This window comes from Dendrobates tinctorius, unplaced genomic scaffold, assembly GCF_039654945.1.
Source record: "Dendrobates tinctorius isolate UK_male_01 unplaced genomic scaffold, ASM3965494v1 ptg000064l, whole genome shotgun sequence".
Taxonomy (NCBI): domain Eukaryota; kingdom Metazoa; phylum Chordata; class Amphibia; order Anura; family Dendrobatidae; genus Dendrobates; species Dendrobates tinctorius.
The window spans coordinates 4875209-4891045 of record NW_027361732.1 but is presented as its reverse complement, the minus strand read 5'-3'; the positions used below and the strand labels follow the sequence as shown (position 1 = coordinate 4891045).

Genomic DNA, 15837 nt, shown 5'->3' with positions numbered 1-15837 from the left:
TTTGGATCGGAGACTCCGCGGCGTGATACAGGGTCCCAATTGCTGTCATGGTAACATGATGTCGTCATGATGACATCCAGGTTACCATAGCTGAGAAACTTCCCATTCATGCGCAGTGCATGATCATGAAGTCTCTGAGGTCAGAGTTCAGTAAGTGCAGCGCTGACAGCTTCTATAGCATGCAGATACTGCTTCATCTGCATGCTATAGAAGCGATCAACCTGCAAAAAATGATTTTCCCATAGTGGGACAAAGTGTAAAAGATAAAATAAAGTAAAAATTTTTTTTTAAATAATTGTAAAAACATTTAAAAAAATAAAAATAAAAAAATCAATGTATATTCTATCACTAAATAAATACTTGAATGAAAAAAAATCTAAACAATAAAAGTACACATATTTGGTATCGCTGCATCTGTAATGACCTGACCTATAAATCTGTCCCACTCGTTAACCCCTTCAGTGAACACCATTAAAAAAATGGCAAAAAACAATGCTTTATCATCATACCGGTGAACAAAAAGTGGTATAACACGCGATCAAAAAGACGGATATAAATAAACATGGCACCACTGAAAACGTCATCTTGTTCTACAAAAAACAAGCCCCCATACAGCTCCATCACCGGAAAAATAGAAAAAGTTATAGCTCTCAGAATAAAGCAATGCAAAAATAATTATTTTTTATATAAAATATTTTTTATTATATAAAAGCGCCAAAACATAAAAAAATATAAATAAGGTAGTGCTGTAATTGTACTGACCCAAAGAATAAAACCGCCCTATCAATTTTACTACACATGGAATGCTATAAACACCCCCACCAAAAGAAATTCATGAATTGCTGGATTTTGCTCATTCTGTCTCCCAAAAATCGGAATATAAAGTGATCAAAAAAATGTCATGTGCGCGAAAATTATACCAATAAAGACGTCAACTCAGCCCGCAAAAAACAAGACCTCACATGACTCCGTGGACCAAAATATGGAAAAATTATAGCTCTCAAAATGTGGTGATGCAAAAACTATTTTTTGCAATAAAAAGTGACTTTTAGCATGTGACAGCTGCCAAAACCCCCCTAACTATAACGCATCTTTCACACGTCCTGATATTTCCGGTACTGGAGATGTCAGTGTCCGTGTGTGTAATACTTGCGGTACACATGTGGCATATGTGTGCTGCATCAGTACCACACGGATGAGCGCCAGGGAAGAAGCGTTGCAGTAAACGCTGTTCCCCTGCTCCGGGTACTGAACACGGCTCTCATTATTCGCCGTGCGAGCAGGGGAGAATGATGAGAGATACATTTAACCCGTTATCGACCGTCAATACACCTTTTAACGGCGGCAGTTAAGGGTACTTGAACCACAACACTGCTTTTTAACGGAGCTGAGGTTTAAGGTTATAGCACCCCCCAGTATCGAACATACTCTTGGGTCTCGGCTGCCGGGGGTAGCCGAGACCCCAGAAAACATGATTCAGGTCGATTTTTACAGACCCCTGTGTTGCAATCGCCGTTATTACCGGTATAACGGTGACCGCAAAAAATAGTTGGATTTTCCATTTAATTTCTCTCTTGGGGAAAACAGCGGGGGCATGCGCAGTATACCCACCGAGATCTGACGGCCGTCACCCAGCAACAATAGGAGAATTTTTCCTATTGGTTCATTTTAATCACTGTGATTGTTAGGAGTCGGATTTCTGCGTTTACTCAGCAGGGATCCAGATCCTCACATTCTGCACTCTCCTCCTATTTTTCCACTGCAGAGGAGATTGCCTTGCAGCAAATCTCTCCTGAGGCTAAGTCCTTCTGTCCTCTTACTGGGCATGCTCATGGGATGATCTCCCATTGGAGATCGGGAGTCATGTGCTCAGGTCCCGCTCCAGTTCTCATTGGTCCATCTCAGAGATCTGGAAGCGTGCAGAAGGTCCCGGCTGCTATAAAAGGCGTGCATGGCTGTTCCGCCATGCGCTAGTATAGACTATACTTGCTATGTGTGAATGGTGACGGATGTATTACTCTGGTGACTGACTCATTTGAAACCCCTTCCCTCTGATATTACGCATGGTGATAGGGAATTAGTTTAGTAGTCAGCGCCAGTCAGTGGCAAGCCTTAAGCCACTGTGCTCACCGCACCGCTACGCTAGCGTCCGACATCACGCTTGCTATCTCGCTTTATCATCGAGCGGCAGTGTCCTACGCCGCGCTGCAGTTGCAGCCCTCCTAGGCGTTCACAGCAGCGACGTTGCACACACGGTAGGTCTAGAGGGACGCAGCTCCTCAGTCTTGGGTCCTGCTCCTGTGACCAGATACTGTGTGTGCATCTACCTGAAGCCTGTGTCACTAACAGGTTCAGCGTTTTGTATGCTTTTTGTTGCGGCCCCTCTGTGTGTGAACAGAGGCCGCTCTGTGCACTCCGGGTGAAGTTTAACCCGTGTGCATCATACCGCCATATTGCTTGTCTGCCACCACTTAGCAGCAGTTATACCACCTACTGCACGGTGGACCCCGAGCGGCGAACGCACTTTATTATTATTTTATTTAGTGCGTTCCGCCGTTCCTAACAGTGATAGGGTCTAAAATAAAATAAAATAAAAAAATAGTAAATGCTGTTCCCCTGCTCTGGGTACTGAACACGGCTCTCATTTTTCTCCATGCAAGCAGGGGAGAATGATGAGAGATACATTTAACCCGTTATCGACCATCAATACACCTTTTAACAGCGGCAGTTAAGGGTACTTAAGTCACAACATTGCTTTTTAACGGATCTGAGGTTTAAGGTTATAGCACCCCCAGCATCGGACATACTCTTGGGTCTCGGCTGCCGGGGGTAGCCGAGACCCCAGAGAACTTGATTCAGGTCGATTTTTACAGACCCCTGTGTTGCGATCACCGTTATTACCGGTATAACGGTGACCGCAAAAAATAGTTGGATTTTCCATTTAATTTCTCTCTTGGGGAAAACAGCGGGCGCATGCGCAGTATACCCACCGAGATCTGACGGCTGTCACCCAGCAACAATAGGAGAATTTTTCCTATTGGTTCATTTTGATCACTGTGATAGGGTCTAAAATAAAATAAAATAAAAAAAATAGTAAATCAACCCCCCCTTTATCATCCCCTTAGTTGGGGAAAAATAATAAAATAAAAAAATGTATTTATTTCCATTTTCCCATTAGGGTTAGAGTTGTGCTAAGGTGAGTTGGGCTAAAGTTAGGGTTAGGGTTGGGGCTAAAGTTAGGGTTAAGGTTGAGGCTAAAGTTAGGGTTGGGGCTAGAGTTGGGTTATGGTTTGGATTACGGTTACGGTTGGGATTAGGGTTAGGGTTAGGGGTGTGTTAGGTTAGGTTTGTGGTTAGGGTTGAGATTAAGGTTAGGGGTGTGTTGGGGTTAGGGTTGGAGTTAGAATTGGGGTTTCTACTGTTTAGGCACATCAGGGGCTCTCCAAACGTGACATGGCATCCGATCTTAATTCCACCAATTTTGCATTGAAAAAGTAAAATGGCACTCCTTCCCTTCCGAGCTCTGCCATACTCCCAAACAGTGGTTTACCTGCATATATGGGGTATCAGCATACTCAGGACAAATTGTACAACTTTTGTGGTCCAATTTCTCCTGTTACCCTTGGTGAAATAAAAAAAAATTGGATCTGAAGTAATTTTTTGGGAAAAAAAGTTAAATGTTCATTTTTTTCAAACATTCCAAAAATTCCAGTGAAGCATCTGAAGGGTTAATAAACTTCTTTTTAGAATGGTTTCACTTTGGGTATTTTCTATCATATAGACCCCTCAAAGTGACTTCAAATGTGATGTGGTCCCTAAAAAAAATGGTGTTGTAAAAATGAGAAATCGCTGTTTAAGTTTTAACCCTTTTAACTTCCTAAGAAAATAATTTTTGGTTCCAAAATTGTGCTGATATAAAGTAAACATGTGGGAAATGTTACTTATTAAGTATTTTATGTGACATATCTCTGTGATTTATTCTAGGGTCAGACTTGCGAGAAACTTGGACGAGTCTCGAACATCTATAGCCGGCACTGCCGCCGGCACTCGGATTGGAGCGTTCAGCTGCATAGAAATACAGCTGAACGCTCAGATCCGAGTGACGGTGGCAGTGTCGGGTATTGACATGAGAGACTTGTTTCTCACAAGTCTGACCCCGGCCTTAATAGCATGAAATTTCAATGTTGGAACATTTCTAATTTTTCAAAATTTTCACCAAATTTTTTGTTTTTTTTTACCACAAATAAATGCAAGTTATATCAAAGAAATTTTACCACTATCATGAAATACAATTTGTCACGAGTTATTACCTCATAAAGGGACAGCGGTCAGAATAGTAAAAATATACCTGGTCATTAACATGCAAACCAACCTTGGGGGTAAAGGGGTTGCAGGACTCTGTGTCATTTTTTCTATTAAAGGACTTTATTCTTGTTGTGTATATCACAATCTCCACTCTGTTCCTGTCTGATATGTTACTTTGTGATGGGGTGTTTCTTGGTTTGTGCTGCATCATCTGTGTTCACTTTCCTTGATGGTCTTCTACTTAAGCATGCTTGCTCCTTCACTCTGTGTCAATTGTGCACTTTCTGTTGTGTGTAAGTCTGATCACTCTGTGCTCTGCTCTTGACCCAGCCTGACTTTATTCCCTTCCTGGACTTAGACTCATTTGCTTGTGATCTGAGTTCTATTTTGCCTGCTCCCTGTAAACTATATTGCCTTACTAGTTTTCCTGACCCCGGCTCGTGATTTGGATTTCATCTATGACTAACCCTTATTGTACTGCACCATTTCCTGGACCTGACCTTGGATTGTTTGACCTCCCTTTACTTATCGAGTAAGCAGTATTACATTGCTACAGTATGTTTTTATACAATGTGACTATGGGGTTCGTAATGGGGGTGTCTTATAGCTGCCTCTCCATTATTAACCTCAGGGCTTGATGTCACCTGACAACACAAGGCTGGTTGTCAAAAATAGGGGGGACCCCACGCCGTTTTTTTAAAATTATTTATTTAAATAATTAAAAAACAGCATGGGGACTCCTTTACTCTTGTTAACCAGCCTTGCTAATACTGACAACTGAGACCTGCAGTCCCCAACTGTTAGTTTTGCCTAGCTGGTTATCAAAAATAGGGGGAACCCTTGTTGTTTTTTTTTTAAATGATTTATTTACAGCGCAGGAGCCGCTGATGAACATTTCCATCATCCGCTCCTGCTCTCATTGTTATTAGTGGCAGCAGGTGTCGGATGATGGGAACTGTTGTCCCATCAGTTGACACCAGTGACCGAAGGTGAACTTTATACCTCCGATCACAGCTGAACGCTCACTCTGTTTTTTGACAGCATGGGAACCGCGTCTCTCTAACTGGCGGAGATGGTTTCCACCTGATCTGAAGCAGTGTTTGCCGTTCTGTCATGCATATGACAGTGTGTCAAAGACTGTATTGTCGGACCCCTGATCTGTCAAAATATCAAATTAATTTAAGGGATCCGTAAACATCATAAAAGCAAAAAATAATTGATCGGCGCACCACCACAAAAAAATGCAAGAAGAAGCAATTGAAACATATCCTGAAATGATATTGATAAAAACATTAGCTTGCCACTAGTGATGAGCGAGCGTGCTCGTTACTCGAGTTTTTCGAGCATGCTCGGGTGTCCTCTGAGTATTTTTGGCATGCTCGGAGATTGTTTCAGTCCCCCGCAGCTGCATGATTGCGGCTGCTAGACAGCCTGAATACATGTGGGGATTCCCTAACAAACAGGCAGTCCCTGCATGTATTCAGGCTTTCTAGCAGCCGCAAATCATGCAGCTCTGGAGACTGAAACATAATCTCTGAGCACACCCAAAATACTCGGAGGACACCCGAGCATGCTTGCAAAACTCGAGTAACGAGCACAGTCGCTCACCACTACTTGACACGCAAAACACAAGTCTTTACAAAGCTCCATCGACTGAAAAATATAAAATGTTACAAGACTCAAAACATGGCAAAATAATCATTTTTTTCCCTGAATTTCCGAATATACCCATTAAATAAAAAAAAACTAAAAATGTTTAGTATGATGCTCATAGTCTTACTGAGAAATCTGACTGAGAATCTTATTGCCAGGCCGTAAAAACAAAACTCCAAAAACTTTTGTAAAATTGCATTTTTTTGTGCAATTTCACTGTGTATGGATTTTCTAACCCCCATTTTTCAGTCAATTGAATGGTAAAATGAATGGTGTCATTCAAAACTACAACAGAAAAACAATATCTCATATGGCTAAATGCACAGAAAAATAAAAAAGGTATGGCAGGAAAGGGAGGAAAAAATGAAAATACAAAGAAAATTTAAAATTGCTGGTCAGGAAGGAGTTACTCCTCTTTAGACATGAAAGCAGCTTTTCAAGTCTCTATAGCTACAAATTTCTACAAAAGAAGTCTAGGCAACAGTTTCTTTGTCAATAGAATACAAGGAATATATATTATTTTTTCCACTCAGAAATCCGTATGGCAATGAAATTGACTATTAATGCAATTGTGGACTCTTATCTCCGAATGAAGCATTAAAAGTCTATTGTAGCACAGCATGCAGTCCATCCAGCATGTGTTGGAGTGCACACTAAACCAGGTTATCTTTTAAACACATTGCTAAAATGATGCCCTTAACTGCTTAGAAAAAATACATTTCCCTTAGATGTTTTTGGAATCTCGTTAAGTGTGATTAATTAAATTTTAATGCTCTGGATTTAGTTTAATGATCAAAGGAAACTTGGAGTAATGATGTTTCCAAGATGAAAATCTCCCATAAGTGTTTCAAAGATCGTTATGTACTTACTGCATGAATGAAGGCAAAACAACATTGAAGAGTAGTTTTGTAACTTTTTAGCCCAGTTTATACAGTAATACTTGTTATGTTAATCACATTATAAGCTTAACCTGAATCTCTGACCTGACTTGGCATAAATTGTATAGTCCTGTCTCTCCCATTGTGCGCACCTTAAAGAGGTGGTCTAAAGGTCAAAATAACTTTCCTCCTAAATCCCTATCTTTTTAGTGCCATAATCTAATCTATCTATTTTTTTAATATTCTTGAATTAAAAATGTCCTATTCTTCCCTAACTACACTGACTGTTCATGTTTTGACGATGTTTCATTTGAGAATCCCAGTATATGCTGGGATCCTCAAGCAATCCGTAATAAGGGGGCAGGGGTTGCTGTCACTGACGCAGCTCCTGCCCCCTCTCTGAAACAAAGCATCATCATTGACATCCATTTCAGGGGCTGGGGTAGTCCCTGTTTGCTGTGCACTGTGCAATGTGATCAGCAGTAACGAGCTGGCAACAGAGTGCGATGTCAGACTAGCTGGCTTGCAAAGACAAGTGGCGTCTTTGCGGGTGTGGTGCTGGTTTATGCATACTGGGTATTCTGTCACAACACTCAGTTGCAGGCTCGTTACTGCTGATTGCAGCTGGCATTAGAGAGCGCGGTCATTGTGCACATCGCCCACTGCACAGCGCGAAGGGACTAGTTCAGTCTCTGAAATGACTGTCACTGATGATTCTTCCTTTCAGGGAGGGCAGAGGCTATGGCAGTGACTGCATCCTCATCCCCCTAATGATGCTTCATTTGAGTATGCCAGCAAGCACTAGGATTTTCAAATGAAGTGTCATCAAAAGGCAGTGAAATAAGAATAATAGAAATGTAGTTCGATAGTCTAGTGAGGGAAGGATATGGAATTTTTAATGCAAGCATGTTAGAAAATAGTTTAGATTATGGCACCAAAGAGATAGGGATTTAGGAGGTGCCACGAATAACAGTCAGTGGGTCGCATAGATTCCACCACTGCCATCAATTGTCAAAGATAACAGCCTGGGGGGTCACACAGATCCCACCTGTCATGAGAATTCCGCGACAGAGTGGGGTCAGATGATTGCAGCGTCTTGTGACACATATACCTGTGGTTGTTAAAATGGTTTCTCCCTCCTATTAGCAGTTCTCGCTTTTTTTGTTGCTCTTTTTCTACAAGGGTTAAACTGCTTAGTGAGACTCCTGGAGTTGCCTGTCTTATTGTAGGAACCTTTCTGAGTTTGTTACTCCAGATTTAATGACCCACCTCTTGGCTTCTTTCCTTCCCAGTGATAGTTTACTGCTTCCTGGTTTGGAGTTGAAGGAGCGTTCAGAGATAGGAGCAGAAGGTTGGAGTTATTTGTAGAAGATTTATATGTGGATTTGGTTTGTGTGTTTCTCCTAATCTTCCCATTTGGTTTGTCCCACTTACTAGTCCTGTGATTTCCCCTCAGTCATCTTGTGAGCATATTTGTATGATTGTGAATTTACATTTCTGTCCCATACCTCACTAGATGGGGGAGGAAACAGATAAGCGTGCCTATAGGAGCATAGCAAGGTATGAGATCCCAGCATCCCCACCATCAGGGGTTATCTGGGGGATAGGGATAGCCTAGGGTATTCCTAGCTTGACGGACAGGGTAGGTGCCCATTGTCCCTGGAAATGCTACTGCAATATTGTGACACCATCACTGTTACCAGTTTGTCATAGATAACACCGAGGAGATCACACAGATCTCACCACTGTCAAAAGTTGTCAAGGAAACATAACTCCATTGCCTTCAATCATCAACAATCATGAAGACAATTACTCAATTAAGTGACAAGTGATGGACAAGGCTGCTTCCACTACTAGGTCGGTTATTGGGAAACTCAAAGTGAGCGTATGGTATATGCACCTCCAACTCCAATGCATGTAATATATATATATATATATATATATATATATATATCCATATATATACATACACCCCGATATGGTCACTGCCAGCTCCAGAATAACAAAAAGATCCACCTGCTGCTACCTCCAATCATTTATACAGGTTGATGGGACACCCGTTATAGGTAGTGTATGGCTTCGGGGTTGCGGTTTACAGAACAAGAGGAACAGATCTATTAAATTTTATAGATTTAATTCAGAAAGGTAGGCAGTGTATATAAAAATATACAAATATGATACAAAATGGGAACAAAGCAAAATAATATTTACAATTACATATAATAAAAAGGAATGATGAAAGAGAATTACTAAACCTGATGTCACAGAAGTAGTTCAGAGCTTAGGGGAGGGAACCACCCCAATTGGTAAAATGGACCACCCTCACAGCAACTATAGACTTCTAGAATGAACAAAGACCTAAATCCAAATTCTTTTTATTTGTTCAAGGTTATTCCCACATACCTATACCCTTGATCACCTCATGTGGGGGATGAATGTGGAATGTGTTAAGTCTGTTGATCCCCAATTTCATGGATATCTTCGTCCCTGGAGATCCCAAGTGGTAGATATTGTCGTCATGTGTCTTATTGAGATTTTACTTTATATGTAGATCAAACATGGCCTGTATAGCATCATTCATTGGAGCTTTATTAGGTTGGAGAGGTTAGAATGGCCTTACATGATGTGAGTGAATCTGTTGTTTGTCCCTTTGCTATGACATAATGTATCTCCCCTAATTATTGGATCAATGCAAACTCCAATATTCATCACTGAACACCAAAGACAGTGTCTAAAAAAGATGCATTGATGAGAGGAAGCTTATGCCTGAGAAGGCAGGTCTTCTCCTCTGTGTAAACGAATCTCAGACTGTTTGTCTGTCTCCCAGCAAATGTCCCTGGTGTAATTACCTGGCCACTGCAGGTGGCTGCTACTTGAATGGAGATAGCGGTGTTAGGTGTCTTTCCTTCTACCACTGTTATAATTAGTTTTCTCACTTCCCCATATGTTCAATATGAGGGTGATGAGTCCCATTCCCTGGAGATGTCTGTATAGATTTATTATTTTCTCTATATGACAGAAGGAAAATGACTTTGGCCTTCTGACAACCTTTAATAATGTGGGCATAATTTGCATATCAATATATCTTGCTTGGTGTATTCATGTGAAATCTTTCACTTCAGCAAGTTCCCTTTTTCCTATAGAAACAGGCTTTCATAGTCTAAAAGTAAATTTAGACCTCTATAAACATGTTATTACTGCTACTAATTTTGAATGTATGCATACCTAGCATTTTACGCCTGATTTCTCGGTTATTTAGGCTATAAAAAATTATATTAAGAACCTTCTCTATACCCTGTACTCTAAGGCTCAGTTCAAATGCCTAATTGTCTTCCACTTGTACAGGATGCTGTATTAGAATTGGATCCATTACAAACATGGCAAAAACAGATGTAAAATAGAAACCAAAGTTTTCATTTTTGAACGAATCCATTTTTGAAAAATAAAAAAAAATGAAAACTCTTTTTTGCCTCCTTTTATTTATCTTTGAAGGACAAAAAAAAATCTTAAGTGGCCCATCTACATTAATGAAATTTCAACCAAATGTATTTTTCATCCACCCACCAAAGGTATTAGAGAAAAATAGATTGGGCCTTTGTTCTAAGAACTCCACAATAAATCTAATTACAGTTTTAAAGATCTTTAAACTTGTCAAACAAATCATCATCTCAGTAGATATAAGCTTTGCAGCACAAGTGAAATAGTTAAATCCTAAGTTTGTTTCTTATTTTATCTTAGAAAAAGCAAATAGGCTGAAGAAATTCATGGAAAATCAATTTGAGGTCCAATTGTACAGAACAAAAATTGGCCCAACGATCCATTGTTCAAATGTTGGTTCTTAATCATTTTCCCACAATAAAATGATTTCTGAGCAACTGACATTTGTTATTTGATTGCATGTTCTATGCGGACATAAAAAAATCATTTTTTGTCAGCAGCACGTCCTCGAATAAACAACAATAATGAAACCTGTTGCTAACGAACGAACGTACAAATGTTTGTTGGCAGATGTTGCCAATGATTACTGATTGGTGCTCATCACTGCCCATTGAAATGGGGTTTTCAATGAATGAAATTTACGTGAAGACTTTACTTGCACCTATTTCTGTACTATACCCATGGCTACACAGCAAATTTTTCTAGCTCAGAACAAATAAATATATTTTTAATATTATACTAAGGTTTTTGAAATGTATGTCAAGTTATCTGAAAATACCAAGGTTTCAGTTCATCAAAGTGTTTATGCCAGAAACATGGTATAAAACGCATTGAAAGATTGCAACATTTTTGTGCATTGCATCATTGTGCAAAAATGTTGCAACTTTTGCCGTTTTACGGCATAAACGTTGCATAAATCAATTCAAATATGAAAAAAATTGGATACAGAGAGATAGGGGAGAAAGTATCCCTCAGGTCTCTTTATGTAGTTTATTGGAAACATTATGTCAGTTAGTTTCTACCCTCTAGTTCAGAAACAATGTAAAATTAAACATAGATCATACATAGGGGGAATCCTAATGTTTATGACCCATAATCTCAATTTTTCTTGACATATAGTGATTGACAGGATACAAAGTGAGAGCTTCAAATTTATTAAAAAATAAGAGAAGTCCACTTCAAACTCTTTACATTGAGAGGAGTTTCGGAGTGGCAAATTGGACTCGGCGACTGTGTACTGAGGCGCAGCTGTATAGTACTCTTTATGACCTTATGCTGCTCCCAAACATCCTTAATTCATTGCGCATAAGTTATATACTTAGTGCCAATAAAATGGTAAACTCGAACTTTTCCTTAGGTATGCCAGTTTTGGTGATTATATACACAAACCGCTAATAATATAACAAATGTTACTGGATACAGCCACCAGCTCAGTCACAAATGTAGCCTATTCAATGCCCAATCTTCTTTAGATGTTTCCTTTCTTATAATCCAAAAAAATTGTGATCATGTCAAGGCTCCCAGTATGGTTGAACCTTTTGCAAAAGCTAAAATTGCTCTCTACTTTCTTGGATCTAAGGGGTAATGCTTCTCCTTGTGGAGAGTGACAAGGCAATCCTGCCATGGTGGCAGTGTGAGGAGGTGTATAAGCCCTGCAATGCTCCTATGGGAAATTAAAAAAGTGGTTTGGTACCGTGTTAGCCAGTAGAAAAAAAAAATATGTAAAGTGCTCTCAGTGAGAGAAACAAAATAGGAATCTTGTGGGTATGATACCTTTTAATGGCTAACAAATAATAGTGAATGATGTTACAAAGCAAGTTTATGGGAAATTAAACATGCAAATTGCCTCTGCAAAGAAGAAGAGGGCTCGAATTCTAGTGTCACCTATTGAAAGCAGCAATCCTACAAGTCAATATCAATCTTTTATTGCGTCTTGTCATATGACATAGGATATAAGCCAAATCGGAATCTTTATCCCAAGTCATAAGACTCGTTAAAAGGTCGATATTGACTTTTAGGATTTCTACTTCCAATAGATGGCACTAGAGTTCAAGTTTTCTTTACTTTCTTATCTTTCACTTAATGATTCCCCAATACTTACTTCAGCCTTCTAGGAATCATATGTAAAAATGCTCTATTTCTCAAGGCACCGTAACGTATGTGTGTATGATAGCACATGGCACATCAACTTCTTCTTACTTCTGACCCCAAGCAGATGCTGCTACCTTGACCCTCTGAGTCCTGTTCTTTGGACAACCATTTTTATTGTACCCAATTGAAATGGTTTTTCTGTCGTTAACAAATGAACTGATGTATTACAATGTAGCTATTCTACAAGGAGAGCGCTCTCGGATGTAGAATGCGTTTGTACAGTTCTTGTGTTCCTTGTCCATGGCACTCTTTATGTAAACAACAGATAAATTGTAACCATGGTCTTCAAGATCTGCTCTCATAGATTTAATTTCTTTCTAAAGTACCAGAACTGTTATGAATGAGTCACCGAGGAGGAAAAAACAAAAAGCAAGCTAAGCCCAGAAAACCGGAGAGGTTGGTAACTAGCGAATTGCAGACCCCTGATCCTATCCACACAACTAGCAGTAGCCGTGGAGCGTGCCTACGGTGGTCCTAGACGCCTCCTCATGGCCAGAGAGCTAAATAAGCCTAAAGAAAGAAAGGGAAGATCTAAACTGCCCCAGAGCAGACCCGAAAGCAATAGAGAGCCCCCAACATGTATTGTCGGTGAAACAAGATGAAAACACAAACACAGATAGAAAGATAGGCTGAGCAAACGATGGGGCCCTCACTAACTAGAAAGGACAGGAAAGAAAAGCTGCTGTCTGCAATCACGCAAAAAACCCTGCCAAAAAATGTCCAACACGTCTGATAGAAAAAGGCCCTGAAGTCGCTAGACTTCAATTCCCTATATCAGCACTCAGGTATATTCTGAAGACAGAACAAAAGAGATCAACTGATCAGTGACAAAATGGAGATTCAGCCCAGTCCCAGCCAGGGCTGGCTGAACACAAAAACTAAGTAAACCAGACAAAAACTCATATGAACAATAGCAGAGAAAACTTAGCTTTAAGAAGGCAGGAACCAAACTGGAAACCAGAAGCCACAGTAAGGAGAAATCACCAGCAAGAAACTAGGGAGTCGGCTGCCTTAAATCCAATCAGAAACTCCTGATGTCCAATCGCAGTCCTCTTCTTCAGGTGGCCGGTCTCTGCCATTTAGATCAGCTTCATTAACTCCCTTCACCAACAGAGGGAGTCCAGATAGAGAACTCACTACTCCTCTGTCAGCACACCCAGCTCCATAACCCTCACCAGAAGCCAGAGGCAAACCCGAAAATGAGCTCACAACACAGAACACCTGAAGAAGGGTTGCTGACATAGCACTCAACCCCCAAATTACACTTAAGGGGGCTACATAACCATTAACCTATTTGTTAGTCCCACATAGCCCCTTTATTACATTACTGTTTGCTTGAAACTTTTTCTTGTTGACTTCACCTAGGCCATTGCCTGCTTTATAGCTTTTTCCCATAATTGTTTTTGGCGTTGTTTGATCAAATGGCGGCAGTTACTATTGAATTATTACTTTACTATTACAACTGGGACGCGGTGGCTCTGTTCTACATTTTCTATCGGCAAAATAAAGTAAAAGTATTAAAGATGTTAATAAAAAAGTAAGGCTCTACAACTAGCTATTTGTCACGTCTCCGGTATCTGTAAGGTGGCTGTTATTCTGTCATAGTTTGTCTTTATAATTGCTTCCTATGCCTGAAATATTACCGCACTTACCCACAGATATAGTCCATACAGCAATTATTTTAGTGAAAGCCTTGGTTCTTGAGTTGAAGCGGCTGTGATGAATAGGATTTCGTATTGCAATATACCGATCCAGTGAAATTGCACAGAGGTGCATAATAGAAGCAGTGGAGAAAAGTACATCCAAATATATCCAGACAGGACACAGCTTTCTATGTAACGGCCATTCATAATCTATGAGATAAGAAAAAGTAATATTTTTAGAATAAAATTATGCAACATTTACAAAGAGTTTTATCTATTTTATGCAAGTAATAGTAAAAAAAAATTCAAAATAAAAATGTATTGGAATCAAACTTTTACATAATAGAATGTATTACTTGCACTAATATTAATTAATATTATAGAATAAATCATGAAAATGTTACTCCATTAGCTAAATAAAATACATTAAATATATATAAATATGGAGTGAATATTTTATTATATTGACTTTAAGAATAAAACGCAATGAATAATATATAATATATGCTAAACATTTTACTATTTTGGCTATTTAAATGATAGGTAATAAATAATGCATAACTATGCAATGAATATTTTAGTACATGACTATATAAATTAGGTAAGATCCTGCGTACAACTTATAATGTCGAATTTGTTGCAGGTAATGAGCTTTATTTTTTTGCACTAATGGTTTATGGACCATGATTTTGGCTGAATATCTGATGGCTATTTCCATTAATACGATCTAATATCCAAAAGGGACTAACCTCCCTCCAATAGCCAAAAATATCTACGTGAAAATATTACCAATAAGCAGTTATGGCTGTTCTCACTTTTACAAAATATTGATATTTTTATAACAATAAAAGAGAATGACCAAACTTTAGCTACACAGATAAATTCTTATTTATTCCAGGCGTATTCACACAGCTTTGCAGTTTCCTTACTTTTTTGATACTTTTGGAGGTGGGCTTAAGTCATTGAGTGACAGTTTTGATCCAGGAGCTTTGCTTTATCCTGTTACAGCACATTTGCAGTCTGCCAGCATTTGTTCCGAGTCCACACTACTGTATTTAAATATAGAGCTAACAGAGCATTTGAAAAACCAAAGCACACAGCTCAGGAAAGTGAGAGCTGTGATTTGAAGAACTGCTCTGGAAGCTGATACTGCAAAGGAGCAGAGAAGGAGAGGGAGAGAGGTGAACGGCTAACTGCTGTACAGAAATCAGTGGGCTGAAGAGAGGTGACTGGAATGTTAGGAGTTAACTACTAAATGTAGCTATTTTGCAAACTCTAACACTACGTAAGATAAAAGCTTTCACAGTAGAAGAATGACTGCAGGAATAAAAAGCAAGTCACTTGTAAACTTACTTTTCATGCTGTCTAAATAACTAGATCAACTTAATAACATAAGATTACGATACCTCTTTAACCCCTAAGTGACCGGGCCAATTTTTCAAATCTGACCAGTGTCACTTTATATGGTAATACAGTGGGGAATAAAAGTATTTAGTCAGCCACCAATTATGCACGTTCTCCCACTTAAAAAGGTGAGAGAGGCCTGTAATTGACATCATAGGTAGACCACAACTATGAGAGTCAAAATGAGAAAATAAATCCAGAAAATCACCTTGTCTGATTTGGCAAGATTTATTTTTCAAATTATGGTAGAAAAGGGGACAAGGGGGCATCCTCTACGTCTGGAGGAAAGAAGGTTTAAGCATACTCACAGACGTGGATTCTTTACTGTAAGAGCAGTGAGACTATGGAACTCTCTGCCATATGAT

General features: G+C 39.4%; 1 protein-coding gene across 1 annotated transcript in view; it reads right to left on the bottom strand.

Annotated features, from left to right (window-relative positions):
- Positions 1–15837, bottom strand: part of HTR2A (5-hydroxytryptamine receptor 2A) — a 201257-nt gene that overhangs the window by 88593 nt on the left and 96827 nt on the right. Inside the window, exon 4 of the mRNA XM_073580252.1 lies at positions 14078–14278. Within this exon, the coding sequence (XP_073436353.1) occupies positions 14078–14278 (201 nt within the window). The remainder of the gene's footprint in view (positions 1–14077; positions 14279–15837) is intronic.